At 42.4% G+C, this 18,386-nt stretch overlaps 1 protein-coding gene across 2 annotated transcripts in view; it reads left to right on the top strand.

Moving 5' to 3' along the window:
- Positions 1 to 18,386, top strand: part of eml5 (EMAP like 5) — a 56,166-nt gene that overhangs the window by 27,829 nt on the left and 9,951 nt on the right. For both annotated transcript variants that reach the window (XM_049595570.1, XM_049595569.1), the window contains 13 exons: positions 99 to 204; positions 654 to 747; positions 5,957 to 6,057; positions 6,166 to 6,359; positions 7,865 to 7,976; positions 8,158 to 8,285; positions 10,363 to 10,504; positions 10,598 to 10,750; positions 12,661 to 12,792; positions 12,931 to 13,019; positions 13,817 to 13,993; positions 14,660 to 14,861; positions 14,939 to 15,065. In XM_049595570.1, the coding sequence (XP_049451527.1) occupies positions 99 to 204; positions 654 to 747; positions 5,957 to 6,057; positions 6,166 to 6,359; positions 7,865 to 7,976; positions 8,158 to 8,285; positions 10,363 to 10,504; positions 10,598 to 10,750; positions 12,661 to 12,792; positions 12,931 to 13,019; positions 13,817 to 13,993; positions 14,660 to 14,861; positions 14,939 to 15,065 (1,757 nt within the window). The remainder of the gene's footprint in view (positions 1 to 98; positions 205 to 653; positions 748 to 5,956; positions 6,058 to 6,165; positions 6,360 to 7,864; positions 7,977 to 8,157; positions 8,286 to 10,362; positions 10,505 to 10,597; positions 10,751 to 12,660; positions 12,793 to 12,930; positions 13,020 to 13,816; positions 13,994 to 14,659; positions 14,862 to 14,938; positions 15,066 to 18,386) is intronic.

Genomic DNA, 18,386 nt, shown 5'->3' with positions numbered 1-18,386 from the left:
TTTTAAATGTATGCTTTAGTTTATGGCAAAATGTTCTCATTTAAATGGGTTTAATTGAGCTGATTGTGAGCATGCTTTGGATGTTTTTGTCTCTCCAGGTTGGCAGAGATTCCCCCATCCACATATGGGACACAGAAACGTTAAAACCCATGTCTGTGTTGAAAGGGTTCCACCAGCTCGGAGTGTGCGCTCTGGACTTTTCTGGTAACTCGTTGCTGTTTCCTCAGACTGCTTTTAGTTCTCCTCCTATCCAGACAGTTTCAACATAACATACTTTTTAGTTTCACAAAATCTTCCAGACTGCTTTCACAGGGGAACAAAAACCTTCTTTCACACATAAAAGAAACAGGAAAATTCACAAGACAATCACTGTACAAGCAACGCCACAGAAAACAAACAAAAACGTATGTCTGCTGTCTTTTAGTCTCAGTAGTCTGGCGGCATCAAGGTAGAGCTGTTCATCTCACTTCCCTTAATTGGCCCCAGACAGAAGCAGCGAGGTGATCTGTATGTCAGTGTCAGTGACTCACCTGCCGTAGATCAAACCCGCCAAGCTGCTTTCATGTTGCTAACAAGGGCCCAACTTCACTGAACCAAGGCAGGAAGTGGCTCTGTCTGTGCTGCACTGAACGGTTTTGGTTTTCACTCCACAGCGGACGGCAAGCGGCTGGCCTCGGTGGGCCTGGATGACAATCACACCATTGTGCTGTGGGACTGGAGGAAAGGGGAGAAGCTCTCAGCCATGCGGTAAGTTCAGTTATATGAGGGTGTTTACATAGCCTCTCAGCACGCAGCATTTGCTGTCCCCACATTCAAAATGCTTCGACAAACCTTCCTGTTAATTCCAAAGATTGTCTGAGCGCTTCTTGTTTAAATATGGACATTTATGGATGAGGGTTAAATTGAAGCCACTTTGCTGTGCAGAGCTGAGAGCATGACTGATGGAGGAGAAGAGAGGAGGGGAATTACCTTTTTAGATTACGAGGCGGCTCCACTGCAACACTTAACCCCGACAGAGTGTGAATAGTTGGAATAGGATGTTGCTCCAGGGCCCCATTTGCAGATCCATAATTAAAGAGGGTTACTTTTAAGCCCAGCATGCACTGTATGATTTTTAAAATCTTGTTGTTAATACCAGCTCACACTGTACGAGTGAATCGTCTGCGATGTGCAGCCAAAGCTCACGATTTATGTGCTCACACTGTACGTTCCGATCATCAAGCAAGATCAGAGAGCTCACACTGTACGGGTGAAAACGGCTCGTCGGCCCCTGCTGACTCTCCTGCCCGTTGACAGCTGTCAATAAAGATACATTTGAAAGCTCCGATTTGTTCTGGAAGTGCCGTTGTTGTCAACGAAGCAGGAAAAGCGGTTTAATTTGATGATTCGCGCTATACTGTGTGCCGAAACATCCAAAAAGAAGAGGCGTTGGCGCATATAGACTCGCAGATGGCTTGAGAGACGTGGACAGTATGGTTTGTCCATTTTACAATGAGAGTTGGAGGTAAGCCGGCTACAGCCGGGTGCACCCTGTGTGTGTGTGTGTGTGTGTGTGTGTGTGTGTGTGTGTGTGTGTGTGTGTTGTACCTTGTCTAGCGCGCTAGCTTGTATGTTTGTTGCGTTTGCTTGAAAATGAGAACAGAAGAAACTTACCAGGCAGCTAAAGAATATTGGCTATCTCCTGCCAGCGTTTCTCTCATTGATAGTGGTCGTGGTAGGCGGAAGAAGAAACGTCGAACAGGCACTCATACTGTTGCCACAGCTCAACCAACCTGGCCTCCATATTTACAGTCCACCGACGCGTTGCCATGGTGATCTATGTCTTCGTTCGCGCAGGCGCAGTGAGGGATAAATGCACAGACATTGGCGAATCGGCTCGTGGCTCTGCTTCAACTGTGCGAATGTCTGTGCCGGCCGACCAAAATCCCCCCCCGTACACTGCACGGCAAAAGACGCACGACGAAGTGGAAATCCGGCCTGAGTGTCGGCAGGTCGTACGTCTCAAAAATCTTGTCAAATCCGGTCAAAAATCGTACAGTGTATGCTGGGCATTAAACTTCCATGAGCTTTATCCTGGACATACTGAACGCTTCATATATCAGATCTTCTTTTGACAAGGAAATGTATAAAGAAAAAAATGTGTTTTTACAGATGTACGCTGTTTCTAAAGTACAGATCAATGCATTAAAAGCAAATGGGTTGCAAAACAATCAAGTAATAAAAAGGATAAATGGAAAGAGTTTGTCCCGATGGCTGAAACAAATTGGATCATAAAGACTAGATATAAAACTTCACATCTTAAAAGCACATGAAAGATAAATGAAGACTTGCTTTGTTGAAGGTGATGTAACCCTGAGCTAAAGAGACACTGGAGACACTGATTACGTTTACATGCACAAATAATTTTCGCGAAAAAGACAATATCCCTACTGAGCTGTTTACATGGCTAATGAAAATGCATATTACATTAAGTTTCTCGTTTACATGCAGCCATGCATGCTCCAATTAACATGCCCTAACATGTCGTTTATCATGCAGCTGTGGCTTGTGTCAGGATTTTTTCAGCAGTGGCGGACTTGTTCGAATGTGTGAACACAGCTATTCCTTCAACTACCTTCTTGAAGAGGTTAGCATTGGGATATTTAGTATATCCAAAAACTTCAGTCAGTCAGTGTGTTTCTCCTTCTAATCAGAATTGTCAGCTTTTCTTGTGGGCATGCATCTATACCCAAGCCTGGCAAACTGTTGGCTAGTTGGTTTGTCTACAGTGTATCCATGACAACGCACAGAGCTGAGGAACAGGCAAGATGTTATGTGTCACAAACTTAACCCCAATTGAGACGAATATTCTGAATGTGCTGTATTCACATTCAAAGAATGCTGTTAAAACCCGAATAATACTGACATATTATGCATGTCTTAATCGGAAAATGCTTCACTCAGAATGAGGCCTAATTCGCAATATCCAAGTGGAATATGTTGTGTACATGACCCCTATCAAATTCAGAATATTGTCATATTCAAAATAATGGTGGAATATTAGTGTGCATGTAAACGTACTCACTGATGCAAATGATTGCTGCGTACATAGGATGTAAGTCTGACCAGATGTGGCGCACACACACCAGGCTTGTACATTTAATCCAAGTTGACTGCCTTAGCAGACATGCGTTATGAATTGCTACAAAGCAGGAGTTAATTTGCTCAGGACATTTTCAATTTCATGGCGGATAAAATTATATAACCTGGAAACCAACAGGAACCAGAAGTATCTAACTGGAAAACATCCGCATCCCAAAATATCTTTGCTTTTGCATTGTTGCTTGTCCTACTTGATGTTCATATTTAGTATCTACTCCATTGAAATTCCCCCTGGCTAGTTAGGAGCAGTGCATTGCGGGTTGCTCTCCTGCGAGTTGTGTGCCAGGCTCCCACTGCAGCTCAGGGACAGCTTGGAGCTGCACTAATCTCCTTTGCAGACCCTGGTGGGCAGTGCAGTGAGGCGGGCAGAGGGAAATGGGGCCTGACAGAGCCTAGCTTGTGCACCGCCACTGTCTAGTCTTCCGCTGGGAGAGGGGGAGTGGGTGTCAGAGGGAGAGGAGTGCAAAGGGCAACGATTAGAGAACTTAAAGTGTCAGATACAGTCCATCGCATTAGACAGGACCAGCGACTGAGCCTCAATGTTTATAGGGTGCAGTGCACAACAAAGACACAGTTACAATAACTTTATCTTTCACTAGTGTGTTTGAAATGCTTATTAGGGAGTGTAGACTGTATGAAATAATAAAAGCAGCTGCAATAATGTCACTCATTGGTTTGTGGACTCCTGCTTTGAGGCCTTGAGTACGGCCGTTGCCATCTTGGTTTTTTAAGTCAAAAGTTACCATATTTGGACAAGAGGGTCAAGCTGTGAAGGAGGGAGAGGTGGATCTGCCTGAGAAGCCGAGCACACTATCCCCAGACAGCAAGTCTCTCAAAATGGCCGCACCCTTTATCGTATTTAACTTTAAATGTAACCTAAAATGGTGAGGTCACATTTCAGATCAAGGCAGTCCTTTGTCTCTGATTCTGTTTGTGATAATCATGGACAGGATCTCAAGGTGCAGTTGGGGAGAGGAATGGGTTCGGTTTGATGACCTCAGAATTGCATCTCAGCTTTTTGCAGATGATGTGGTTCTGTTGGCTTCATCGCACTGTGACCTCTAGCATGCGCTGTGACCGGTTTGCAGCCGAGTGTGAAGCACTCGGGATGAGAGTCAGCACCCCCTCCGGGTTGAGAGAGAGTTTCTGCCCCAAATGAGGGAGTTCAAGTATGCTGGGGTCTTGTTCGCAAGTGCGGGTAGAGTGGAGCATGAGGTGAAATGGCAGTTTGGCATGACATCTGCGGTGATGCCGGCACTGTGCTGGACTGTTGTGGTGAAGAGGGAGCTGAGCCAGTAGGCAAAGTTTTGGATTTACTGGTCCATCATCGTCCCAACCCTCACCTATTGGCATGAGCTCTGGGTAGTGACTGAAAGAATAGGGTCCCGGATACAAGCAGCTGAAGTGAATTTCCTCCGTGGGGTGGCTGGCCTCGGCCTTAGAAATAGGGTAAGGAGCTCGGACATCTGGAGGAAGCTTGTAGTAGAGCTGCAGCCCCTTCACATCGAAAGGGGTCAGTTGAGGTGGTTCGGGCGCCCCCCATTGGAGGTGTTCCAGGCATGTCCCACTGGTAGGAGGCCCCAGGGCAGACCCAGAACACACTGGAGGGATTGCATATCTCATCTGGCCTGGGAACGCCTCAGGGTCTCCCAGGAGGAGCAGGAAAGCATTGCTGGGGAGAGGGGCATCTGGAATACTTTACTCAGCCTGCTGCCCCCCACATTTTATTTCAGTACCACAGTCCCTCTTATGCTGAGAGCAATTCTTCTTTAAAAAACTATTATTACCTCTACCAAAGAGATTAGGTTTTCAGTTTGTTTTGTTTGTCTGTTTGTCGACAGGATTACAGATAAACTACTGACCTGATTTCAATGAAACTTGAGGGGGCATGGGCCAAGGAAGAACCCATTAAATTTCTGAGTGGATGTAAATCATGGGGTGTATACACAAATCATTTTTCAAGTGTATTAATATTATGAGATAAGGCATTTGACCTCAGTCTGCAGTCTAGTTTCATAGTGTTTTTGGATACAATACAGAAAACACAGGAAACATAGCTCTCTAATAGTGAGACTGTATAAATATGACACTTTATTAGACAGTATATATAATGCAATACAATTACACACAACACAAGAAGAAAATTCTAAAGGGAATTAAAAAAAAGTCAATCCTGTGAATTCAGGATGTAGGACGTAGAGCAGGTACTCCATTAAGCAGAAGACTGGCGGTTCACTCCCTGGGTGCTCCAGTCCAAGTACCCTAGGACAAGATATTGAACCCCAAATTGCTCCTGTGTGAGTGCATGCAATGTCTAAACTGAGTAGCAGGTGGCACCAGTGTATGATTGTGTGTATGAATGGGTAAATGTGGCTCTGCGGTGTGTAAGTGCTACGAGTGGATGGAAGACTATACAAGTGCAAGTCCATTTGCCGTCTGTGGTATGGAGTTATTGCGAAACATTTTGATGCTCCAAACTATGCGACTCAGTTTGGTTGAAAACACACAGAAACAGAGAGTGAGGCATATTTCTGCATTTCTGTGTCATGATTAAAAAGCCTTAGTGCACTCAGCCCTTGAATCTTACTTACAACCACAATAGATTCACTCTTTTTATGTTTCAAGTTCAAGTTTAATGTATTATTCCAACTATAAGAAATAATAATGAATTGAATGTTGGTTCTCTCAAGACCAAGTTGTGTGAATAGATAATAGAAAAAATTATATATATAAGTGTGTGACTGCATCAAAAAAAATGTACAAATTAAATGTTTTTCCTCCATGCATATTTGGTTGTGTAAAAATTGTTTTTCAGGGGAAGCAAGGACAAGATATTCGTTGTCAAAATAAATCCCTACCTACCTGACAAGCTCATCACAGCTGGTGTGAAGCATATGAAGTTTTGGCATAAGGCTGGTAAGACCCTTGGGGTTTTTTTGTTGACTTGCAGAGACTCTAACAAGCAGAACTCTGGCTGAGCTGTGACACATCTTACTGTGAGCGGACTTTCTGTTTCTCTTTCAGGTGGTGGTCTAATTGGGCGCAAGGGGAACATGGGGAAGACAGAGACTATGATGTGTGCCGTGTACGGGTGGTCGGAGGAGATGGTGTTTTCAGGCACATGTACGGGGGACATTTGCATCTGGAGGGACATGTTCCTGATGAAGACTGTCAAGGCGCATGACGGCCCTGTTTTCAGTGTGCACGCTCTAGAAAAGGTACCACAGGGGGAAAAAAGGCTTTTACACTCACCAGGTTTTTTAATGTTTTAAAATATCTGAATCCTAAATAATGAAATGATGTTCATCACATTAAACTGCAGGGTTATGTAAAGAGCTATCTTTGTGAGCTTTTTAAAAACATTATTCCAGGTTACAGGCCTTTTAAATCATGTTGACTTTATATTATTGTTTTTGTCATGATTCCATTGTATCAGAATAAATTCATGAAGCCATCGGCCAGATGGGGGTGCTATAATTAAAGATCAACTTTGAAAAGTTATATCTCTGATGCCGTTAGTCCGATTGACACGACACTTGGTGCAAAGATCCATCTTAACTCACTCTAAAAAAGAAAAAGCCTCAAGAACCATTTAAGTCTGCCTGACTGGATATTTTGCAAAATCTTTGACATCTCTAAACTAGAGGCCCAATTTGTGTGAGATTTTTTGTGGATCAGTATAAACTGTAAAAAGGATGTGGCTCAGCACATAAATAGACCAAACTCCATAACCACTGGGCCAATCATCACAAAACTTGCAGGATATGTGCAAATAAGTATTTGAAACATACCCTGAAAGTTCCATTCAAATCAACAGCAAGATGGTGGTATAACTGAAGTTAGACTATAAATCAGAAAATGTCCAGTCCATGGATCTACAAAGAGACCTGGATACAGCGTTAGAGACTGGGCTCCATTGACTCATTTGAGATTTGATCAGTGGCATGTGAAGCCAAAGTGGTTCAACTGCCATGTATAAAATTGCCCAGATGATCCGGGGATTATTGGCACTGCTTCTACCCATGGAGAAAGCATACTGGAGACTTCCATCCCCTGAGCTGGCTACTTTGGATATAGCATTCCATTAACTTGAATGGGGATAAAATCATTTACTTTTCAGATCTTCTAGACTCTCCAAATGTTATCAGACTGAATGGATTGAATCCCGATAGGGAAATGAGTCATTTTGCAGGGGTTGTGAAATCCAAAAAATGTATCCACTGATTTACAGACATGTCTGTTACATTGTAAGTCTATGGGAGAAAAGAAATTTTGGGCCGCAGGACATCGTGTGACGGTGTAATTACACCATTTTGCCACTACAAAAATGGCCTTCAGAGCCTGCCGCACTTCCTGGGGGCCCGGTCCAATAATAACAAAACTCAGAGGATATGTTTAATAACAATGCCAGGCATAGATTTGGTCATAAATGAATGAGCGTCTGTCCAATTGTTATAACACCTGTTATCTTTTTTTTTTTTTTTTTTTTTGAGGGGGGGGGGGGGATTTTTAGTGTTTATTTGATAGGATAGACAAGTGTGAAGGGGGGAGAGAGAGAGGGAGTGACATGCAGCAAAGGGCTTTTGACTAGCCATCTCTTTTTATAGTGCGTTGTATGTAATATTGAATTATTGTATGCAGTATTGTATGTAATATTGATAGATGTCCAACTAGCAGGATATTGTTGTAGCTTTAATATGCAAAAATATTATCATCCTTGTAGGGATTTGTGACTGGAGGCAAGGATGGTATAGTTGCTCTGTGGGACGACACCTTTGAGAGATGCCTCAAGACTTATGCCATCAAGCGAGCAGTCCTAGCTCCAGGCTCTAAAGGTAAAAATGTCATCCTGTTCTCAGCTGTCCTACACTGTCCGTCTTTCTAGTCCCAGCGATGTAAAACAACTATCCAATGCAAATCCATTTAAAACATTCAGTGCTTTTAGCTGAGATGGATATTGCCTCCTGGTTGAAGCGAAGGTCTCTGACTTCCTACTGTAATCCATGGGCTCTACAGGGTTGCTCTTGGAGGACAACCCCTCCATACGTGCCATATCTCTGGGCCATGGCCACATCCTGGTGGGGACCAAGAATGGAGAGATCTTGGAGGTGGACAAGAGTGGCCCCATCACTCTGCTGGTCCAGGTAAATTACTGATAAAAATGACCCCCAAACCTGTCACAGCTCTTAATGATATACATCACATCAGATCCCCCCTGAGCTTTACAATTTCAGACAGCTAGGTTATTCATGAGGAAGCTACCTGTAGTTTTCTGTAGTATGATGGTTGGGAGTCTGTGAGGTGATTTTTTTTGTAAAGATTTGAAAGGTTGAAGATACACTTTGGTGTCCTTTTTATTGCATTGTGATGAAGAGGCAGGGCCGTTGTGAAACTTTTGCCTTGGTGGTGTGTTCAGTGGTACTCTAACTAAGGATTACCAACAACAAGGTGACAAAATAATGATTCCTTTATGACTGCAAGAGTTTAAACTTAAGAAATATATGTTATGCTTTGTAAAAAGGTCATCAGGTAACAGATTCTGTGGTTAAAAGGCTAAAACATACAAACCTACCAGCTTTACCCTTCAGTGTGATTATACCACTACTCATGTCTTTTTTACACAGCGACTCAGAATCACTAAGGCGGTGGCTGTGAAGGGCGATGAATTATTGCTGCTTAATGGGAGATTGTTAATTTAGTTAAGTGGTCCTGCAGCGTCTCCCAGGCTCCCCTGATTGTCTGCAGACAGAGCCAATGCTATTGATTGCCCTTTTCAAATTCTTTCTGATGGATGCGATCAGCTGACAAGAGAACCAAAGGTTGTCCTCAGTCAGATGTTGTTTAGATAACAGGCTAGTTAAGTATCCTGTGGAATATCAAGGATGATTATAATATGGGTTGTACATGTGGTTAATCTGATTAAGATCACTGCTGATGTCAGATGGTAAAGATTAGGCAGATTGCTGCTCATACATGACCAAAGTTTTTCTGACTTGGAAATCTGTCCAGCTGCAAATTAGAAAGTATTGGGAACTTTATTCCATGATGACCCCTTATTGAGGTATTTGGATATATTTACACATTTAAAAAACAAAAGAAAAATATAGTAAGTGGACAGAGACACTTGTTACTGAGTAACTACTGTAGAATTGAGGACAAATACAGTACAATGATTAGAAGAATGTAATGTAATTATATATCATTGTCATAATATATCATAAGTAAATAAATAAGTAAGGAATCATGTACAGTGAGCAGGTTATTATTGCAAAATGAACCTAGACAGGGTGATGCAGGGCAGAAGGATCTTGAATAACCCTCATCATAATGACCTGCTCGCTATACGTTTTCCCGCTAATGACATGGTTGCTTACTAGGGAACTCAAAAATTATACAAAATATTGATTCAGAAATTATTTAATTGCCGCTGCTAAGAGACTATGATCAGAAATGCGTCCATAACAGCAGTCAATTATTCATAGCAGCGGTCTACTCTTCGGGAATAACAGACCATAGAATGCTGTCACTGACCGACTAAAATCGAGTAGCTGTGTATTAAACACATTAACAAATGAGCAAACAAGCACATTCTGGTAAATATTCAGTAGTTACTTAAAAGTACCCATTATTATTTTTGCAAACCTAGCATAATTGGTGAACGTGTATATTTTAATTAAAATTGAAGTAGACTTTTTTGTTGTTGCTTTAATAAACTCATCATTATGAAGTAAATGTGTTTTGCACAATCTCCTGGTTATAGAATAATGGCGTTAAGATTGGTTCCATATAAGCCTCACTTTCCCAGTGCAATTCTGTCTGCCACCGGTCACGATCTCCAGCGAAAATGAGGGCTCAATTTACGGCACAAAGAAAGTGTGTCAACCATTCCGCAACCAAAACAGGTAGAGGATAGCGCCTCTGTTTTCCACAGTAGCTATTGGTACTATTCCCATTTACCAGAGACAAATATTGCAAGTTCTTTGCAGTTACTATCCTCAGCAGCATAAATTGCAGACAGTAAAACAACTGTAATAACTGTAGAAAACAAACTACAGTGTCTCCTGTGTTGTTAGTAGTTGCTAGGCTCTGAGGAGGATGGAGAGTGATCCAGTTGTCTTTAGCGGGGGGCGGGGGTCCTTTTTAGGCCCCTTTTTTACTTTCTTACCTAAGAGTGAGTCAGCTATCAACAAATTTAGTAATTACGATTATATGTGTGTGCAGGGTCACATGGAAGGTGAAGTGTGGGGCCTGGCTACTCATCCTCATCTACCCCTCTGTGCCACCGTCAGCGATGACAAAACCCTGCGCATATGGGACCTCTCACCCAGCCATTGTATGCTGGCAGTGCGCAAGCTCAGAAAAGGTGAGTCACTGCTGAAACACTAACGGATGAGTGTATTTTCTGACAGGAAGTGCACCAGCCCCAGGGCTTTAACAAACACATTGTCCTCCACAGGCGGCCGATGCTGCTGCTTCTCCCCTGATGGCAAAGCTTTGGCGGTGGGCCTGAATGACGGTAGCTTCCTCATTGTGAACGCAGACACCCTGGAGGACCTGGTGTCCTTCCACCACCGCAAGGACATCATCTCCGATATCAGATTCTCTCCAGGTCTGCCGCTCACCTCCACATTTCTTCACCCTGACTAAACTCGCCTGAAAATCTGTCTGAGAAGTAAACAGGCCTCTAAAATCTGTGTGCCCTTCAAAGCATCTTAGTGTCTGTAGGATGCTGTGCAAAAGGTATACATATTTCCCTCCCGCTGTGAGTGAGGGGGATATTGCTGCAGGCCTGACCCAAATTAAAGGCTTTCTGTAATAAGGCCAGACAGAGAGGCCGCAAAAGAGAAAAGAGAAACAGTGGGGGCGGACAACGTGAGTGCAAGAAACTTAACTCTCTTTCGCCTAGACACTTAAAATAAGTCCACAATGTAAGGGGTCCTGCTCCTCCACCCAACACTCTGAGAACCTACATCTCAAAGTAGAAGTCATTGTATAGAGCTGGCAGGGTCATCTCTGTATTCCCAGAGTCCTATGTTCCCCAGGGCTGTCTAGCCTTGTGTTGAGTTTTAAGCATGTGTCATGATAGAAACAAACACTAAGAGATTGGTAAGGGCTATCTTCACAGTTCAAATAGCAAAAAAAGAAAGGTTTGTGGCTGTTTCAGGTGTAGTTTAAACAGTAAAAATCCATTTAGCCACTGTGGAGATATCTATGTCTAAATTTAAGAAAACTGTCTTGCCCACAAGTCTGAGGGTGTGGGTTTAAAAGAGTACACTCTTAAAACTAAAAGTAGAACCATATAGGGTTCTTTGGCTTGTCCCCATAGGAGAACCCTTTTTCTTTCCTTTTGGTCCCGTTTCTTTTTGGTGCAGGAGATGTAAAGTCTACCAGGACACTTAGTGGCAGAGTGGACAGTATCTCCGCTTATAAACCAGTCAACACAGTGTCTGTTTAATACAGATACACAATTAACTCTTATATGGCATGAAATGATGGTAAAGATATCAGCTATGGCAGAACACAGGTAAAAGAACCGATAAGAATTATTCCAGATAAATCCACATTAAAGAATATCATATAGAACATGGCTATATATTGAATATTTGAGGTCGCGTATCTTTTAATGTGCCCATGCTTTCAATAATCCTTGAAGAACTCTTTCTTCCAAATTAGGGTTTGTCAGGAGCAAATGGTTCTGGGTCACCCATCATAAGGCTATAAGTTATAGGTGGGTGCTTTCAACATATTGACCCAGGGAAAGATATAGTGAACATTTGACCTAGGGCTAAAAATATTGCTGAGAGACATAAAACCTTTGAAAGGTCTCCTTAATGTGTCATATTAAGAGGGTATTGAGCTTGGGAACATAGGACCCTGGGGAAATAGATGAGCTTTTGAACAGTGTAATGCTGAACAGGAAATGGGTTTCAGTATGGTTAAAGTAGCTGTACTTAGGAATCCATTAAAAAAAGATGGAAAAGGCTTCCCAAGCAGGTTAGTAATAACTCACAAAAAATAAAGTGTACTGTTGAAGGCAGAAAAGTGAGAACAGGGTCTCTGCAGATCTTGAAGAAGTGCAAATTAAACAAAAATTGGCCATTTAGAGATTGTGGCATGGCTGAAATTGGTACAAGGCAACTCATACAAGCCTCAGTGTATGTGCAAAACATTTTTTAAACTCGGCACAGTAGGAATCAAGGCAGTGCAATCACACATGCAGGGTGAGAAACACAAAATTGCCAAGAAAACTTGCCAACAAGTACCAGGTAGGGTAATTTCCCAGTTCTGTTCTACCTTTGACTCTGCCTAACTAAAATATTGAACAAACTGAATGTCTGACTTGATAAAGTCACTACATGAAAAGCTAGGGGTTACCAAAGTTATTGCAGTCGACCCCGACTCGGACATTAATGTATGTGCAAAGTTTTATGTCAGTCCACGCAATGGTTGTTGAGATATGTCTGTCCAAACCAAAGTGATGGACCAGCTGTCTGACTCCTCCCTCTTGTGTTTGCTCAGGTGCTGGGAAGTACCTTGCAGTGGCATCAGGAGACACATTTGTGGATATTTACAATGTAATGAGCAGCAAACGGGTTGGGGTGTGCAAAGGATGCCTCAACTACATTACTCACCTGGACTGGGACAAAAGAGGTAAATATGCCATCTTAAACAAATACTATTATCTCAGTAAATCCCTGCAAACCACTTCTGAAGAACCACTTATGGATGTGAAATGTCTGTGTAAAAAATTGTTAAACACCACGTCTCACTGGACTCCTCCGTTCACAGGAAAACTACTCCAAGTCAACACAGGTGCTAAAGAGCAGTTTTTCTTCGAGGCTCCTCGAGGCAAGAGGCAGACCATCCCGGCCACAGAGGTGAGCAGGGAGAGACGGCACAGGAGCAGCGCCGGTAGTGGTTGTGCTGTTGGCCCACATTTTCCCTTCAGGATCAGAGGAGGCTCGAGGAAGGGCAGTGAAGCATTAGCACGGCCCACTTTTCACTAGTATCATTCTAATTCTGGCAGTGGAAGTGGGATAGTGTTGAGGGTCCCCTTAATACAGCGTGACATTCAGACACCTTGCACAGCACACAGTGGAGGGAGGCATTAAGAAAATAAGGGTCAGAGATGATAGATGCTGCTAGGTCACATCTCGCTGGAGCGATGTCTTCGCCTACCTTTGCTTGTTCACCTCACCTCGTCATGATGCATTGACTTTCCTTTTTCCCTGCCATGCATTTTACTCTTCTCTTGTACACTTGATCACAGGTTCATTATTGACAGGCTGACACAGCCTCTTGGCCTGTTTAGTTCTGCCATTCGTTCCTTATGACTGACCCTGACAGTGATCAAAAGACCCTGTAACAGTCCCTGGGACCTCTTTAAGGAATAGTTTGAGGTTCTCATCTGCAGATTGTTCAAAATGCTGCAGCCTGTCTTCTAATGAAGCCAAACACAGAGCACATTACTCCCATGTTGGCTTTCTATATGGGCTGCCTGTAGAGTCTCTTCATGGCGAAGCTCCTGAGTACATTTCTGAATTGTTATGTTCTCTTTTATTGCTCCTGTGTTTGTTACTATGCTGCATGTTTGATAGTTAATGCTTTTATTGTTAAGTAACATTCAAAAAGAGCTATATAAATTCATCTTTATTTACTTACTCACTCGGCTTAGGTGGAGAAGATCGACTGGAGCACATGGACGTGTGTCCTGGGACCGTCTGTTGAGGGCATCTGGCCTTTGATCAACGAGGTCACCGAGGTGACCGCTGCCTGCCTTAGTAATGACAAGAAGGTGCTAGCAACAGGAGATGACTTGGGATACCTCAAGCTCTTCAGATACCCTGTCAAGGTATGACACTAGGGGTGTCCCTAACTAAGATATTACATAGTCAAATCTGATTGGTCATCAATCTATATTCCTATCTATCTATCTATCTATCTATCTATCTATCTATCTATCTATCTATCTATCTACTTGCTTTTTGTGGTTGTAAGAGATGAGAGAGAGATGCAAGATGCAAACTGCTGTCTCTACACGCCTCCCCCTGCTAACTTTGATAGAGAGTTGTTCATAAATTCAAAATACATTTAGCACTCTGCTAGTGCTACATTATTAAATGAGTGCTTAAAATTGTTGATTTTGAAACAGTAGCTTTGTGTTGTTGTTATTTAAGCAATAAATCATGATTTATTGGGAGAAACTAAGCAGTTCTATATAAAATCAGACATCCGGCAGCACCCCCATACAGCCCCAGTGGAATGATATTTTGTTTCATAACCACATTTTCCCACGGCTGCGATGATTCAGCTGTGAGATTGGCAGTCGAATCAGCCTCCTTAGATCAAATCATCCAAAAGTCAAAGATTTAGGGTCACCCCTATGAGACACAAAGCATAATTCTTCATATTATCTTGCTTGAATGCCTCATGACTTAAGGCTGAGGTTTATGCAAATGTTATGTTAATTTTGTGTTAATGTCACAAGTGTTAAATAAATGTTGTCTCTCTCCCCCAGGGGAAGTATGCAAAGTTCAAACGCTATGTGGCCCACAGCACACATGTTACCAATGTGCGATGGACTCATGACGACAGCCTCTTGGTGACGGTCGGCGGAGGGGACACGTGCCTCATGATTTGGGCCCACGAGCCCGAGGGCCACCGGGAATTCAAACAGTGTGACAGCGAGGAGTCGGACATCGAGAGTGAGGATGATGGAGGTGAGAGATGGGCCTCCTTTGAGGTTTTTTATTCATAGAATATTTCTGTTGCTAAATCATTCCTGTCTTGTCACCAGGTTATGACAGTGATGTGACAAGGGAGAACGAGATCAACTACACCATCAAGGCCTTATCCACCAACATGCGTCCCATGACGGGTGTGAAGCCCCATTTGCAGCTGAAAGAGCCCTCTGTGGATGAAAGGTATTAGTCACTGAAGCTATGATGAAGCTTTGCAGGTGCTCGGAAGGACTTTTCTCAGAAACTACAGAATAACTGCTTGTCAGAGCACCAAATAATCTTCTGCATCAAGACGAAGCCAAACCTGCCCTCTTCAGTCAAAATATCTTTCCTTTCCGGCGTTTAACTTCCTGCCCTGTCCCTGCCCTTTTGAAATAACTCAGCCTTTTCTGCTCTTCTTGTTTCCTTTAATGGCTGTCCATCTGTCATTATCCTGCTTCTTTAATTCTACTTGAAGACAAGGGGTGGTCAGGTAAGCTCTTCTTTTTCAACCCAGTTGCTAGAAAAGATGTTTGTATTGAACTTTTCTGCAAACCATGGATAAGTTATATTACATTATCTTGTAGCGGATGTGTTGAAACTTTCTCAACAGTGCTGTGGTGAAGGTGTAGTTAGGTTTAAGCACAAAATCATTCATTTCATTCATTCATTCATTTATTTATTTGTTCTGCTCATGTCCATACGCAGCACACAATGTCACAATCAAAACATTTTTATACACATTCCATGATTGAAAAGGAGCAGGGAGAAGAAAACAGTCTTATTTTACCTGCCCTCTCTCAAAACACAAATAAATAAGAAATAGATGGTCTGTCAGTTACAGTGTAACTCAATGTAAACTCCATCATCCTTTTTTTCGATTTGCAAAAAACATAACCTTACTTTTATTCACATTTAAGGACACTTTTAAATCATCTCAAGAAATAAAAAAACAACACAAATTGTAATATATTTGACGTTTCACATATGTCGTTGATATACAAAATAAAAAGCCTCCCAAAAGCCTTGTGGGACACATGTAAACTTCAGTAACTCAGATGCACCACAAGCAAACTGTACATATTGTCTGTTATCTAAATAAATTAGTGACCGGTTTAGAATTACTCCTCTCACCACATATATGTATATTTTTGAAATTAAGATGGTATGATCTCTTGTATTGAATTTCTTCAGATTTCTAATTTCCTTAATGCTAAGGCCGTAGATCCACTTGTACAGAAACCGTACTGACTATCACTCAACAAATCCATCTGGTTAAGAAAAAATCAGATTTTGGCTTAAACTCCCATATTTGGTGGCACCAAAGCTGCTGGAAAAGCAGGGGCAGCTCAGTGAAATACACCCAGGTTTCATAGCTTAAACATCGCTGAGAAACTCAATGCAATGTGTCAGTGAAAAACACCCAGGTTCAGTGCCACGGACAGACACTAGTGGAAATGCTTCAAAAGGTCACAAAAAGACAACTGGTGTTGTTTGTTAGTTTCAAACAGTGGTCTGCAGCTTGGCAGGCATCTCAACTCGAAAACACGACATAACCATAATGCATTCGTGGTTTGCAGAAATGTACAGTGCGAACATTCTCTTCTGGCAGCCGGGCTGTTTGTTCATGTATGTTGATACCAGACAAAAGATTAAGCTGCAGGCATCATTGAAATATGTGTAATTACAGAGAAAATGTAAACATTTATCTGACTAAATAAGCCAGATCATTTTGAAGTATCTGTCACTTATTGCAGTTTTATATAAAATGCCTTGATGTCTGTGAAATGCATCTGTGAAGTTTCCTCAGTAGAAATCCACCAGTTTTAGTGATTCACTTTGAGTGTTTGACGCTCTTTTTGGTGTTAATTCACTTGCTAATGAGCTGCTGTTCTGACTGGCAGGACAAATTGGGCCAACAGTTAAATTAGAGCTTGAATTTAATTTACTTTAATGTCCATTTTAGTAGTCAGCAGAACAAAATCTGAATGAAGTGTTTTTAATAGTCCACGACTCTGGGGAAATTATAAAAAAAAAGGGAATTAACTTTACACATCAAGCCAGAAGGGATACTAGAAATTTATCTTAATATATCCTTTTTTAAAGTCTTTTTAAGGAAGTATTTTTATCTGTCTGGTTGTAAACTGTGCTCACAAGCCTTATCACATTTTCTATCAGTATAATCCATCTTTAAGTGTGTCACAGACTTTGGGTGCTTCAGGTTTGTTGATTTTCAGATTAGTTCTTTTAACAATGATGAAAACATCCACACAGCATCGTCTGGGCCTGCAGTTGTCATGGAAATGGACTTTAGTTGTCATGGTTACACAATGGCGCTGACTCCTGTATTTTATGTCTTGTGTGTTTCGTGTATGTGTGTCTGCCGGGCAGCAGTGATCGCTGTGAGAAGCCTTTTTCTAACTCTTACTTTTTCTTTGTTATTGCTGCCATGAAGAGGGTCAAGGTAAGCTGCTTACTTATTTCATTACTTTATAAAGTGCACGCACACAGGTTGTTACCTTGTGTAGATGGAGTATTCCAAGATTAAAGAAATCTGCAAAAGGCAATAAGAAAAACAAAAACGACAGAATCTGAAAAATACACCCTCCTCCTGCAGCTCTCGCTTCTCTGTTTTAGTCCACTCTCACCAGATAATCACTGCCATATACACACACATAATACAGTTACCCAGTGTTACCCATAAATTGATTAAATAAATATTATATTATAAAGTTGCAGGCAGAGCATTCACTCAGCCCCTCCTTGCGAACTCTCTATGTTTATCAGATCACACATGAGACAAGAATTAGGCCACCCCACCTTCTCTCCGCCTCGCTCCCTGCTGCTGTGAACTGCTGAATTGCAGCAGCTCTGGGGACAGACCTTTAGTCAGTGGCTGTAGCAGCTCGAATTTGGTCAGTGCCAACCCTCAGTGCTGGATGTTACAGTGGGCTGGTCTAACCTGTGTAACAGCAGCAACAGAATGTTTGCTAATTCGGCAGGGAGTCTGTGCTGTCCAGTCCCCTGGAGCTGGGGTTTGTGCTGGCTGAATTTGGGTTGCTGTGGCCGCTGACTGGGGGGTCTGTCTCTGGAAGTGCTGCCTACTCTCCTCCTGGTGAGGTTGTCTGTAGCTGCAGGGATTTTGGTGAAGGAAACACTGTTATTCAAGGTTACTAACATTAGCTTCATAAATCTGAACTTCAAGCCGCAGCTGTGAGACTTTTGCCCCAGTTAGCAGAAGGCTAAACTATTAGCAACATTTTCTGCCCATTTCCGATACACTTCACCAATATTAAAATGTACTTTTCTTTTTACTCTTTTTCAGCTGCTTTGTGGTGTAGGTAGTTGTTACCATTGCTGTAATAGCAACATCCATCCATTTTCGTAACTACTTATCCTCTTGAGGGTTATGGGGGGCTGGAGCCTATCCCAGCTGACACTGGGCGAGAGGCAGGGTACACCTTGGACAGGTCGCAGACTATTGCAGGGCTAACACATAGAGACAGACAACTATTCACACCTACG

The sequence above is a fragment of the Epinephelus fuscoguttatus genome, linkage group LG14, assembly GCF_011397635.1.
Source record: "Epinephelus fuscoguttatus linkage group LG14, E.fuscoguttatus.final_Chr_v1".
NCBI lineage: Eukaryota > Metazoa > Chordata > Actinopteri > Perciformes > Serranidae > Epinephelus > Epinephelus fuscoguttatus.
This window is presented reverse-complemented; position numbering and strand designations above follow the sequence as displayed.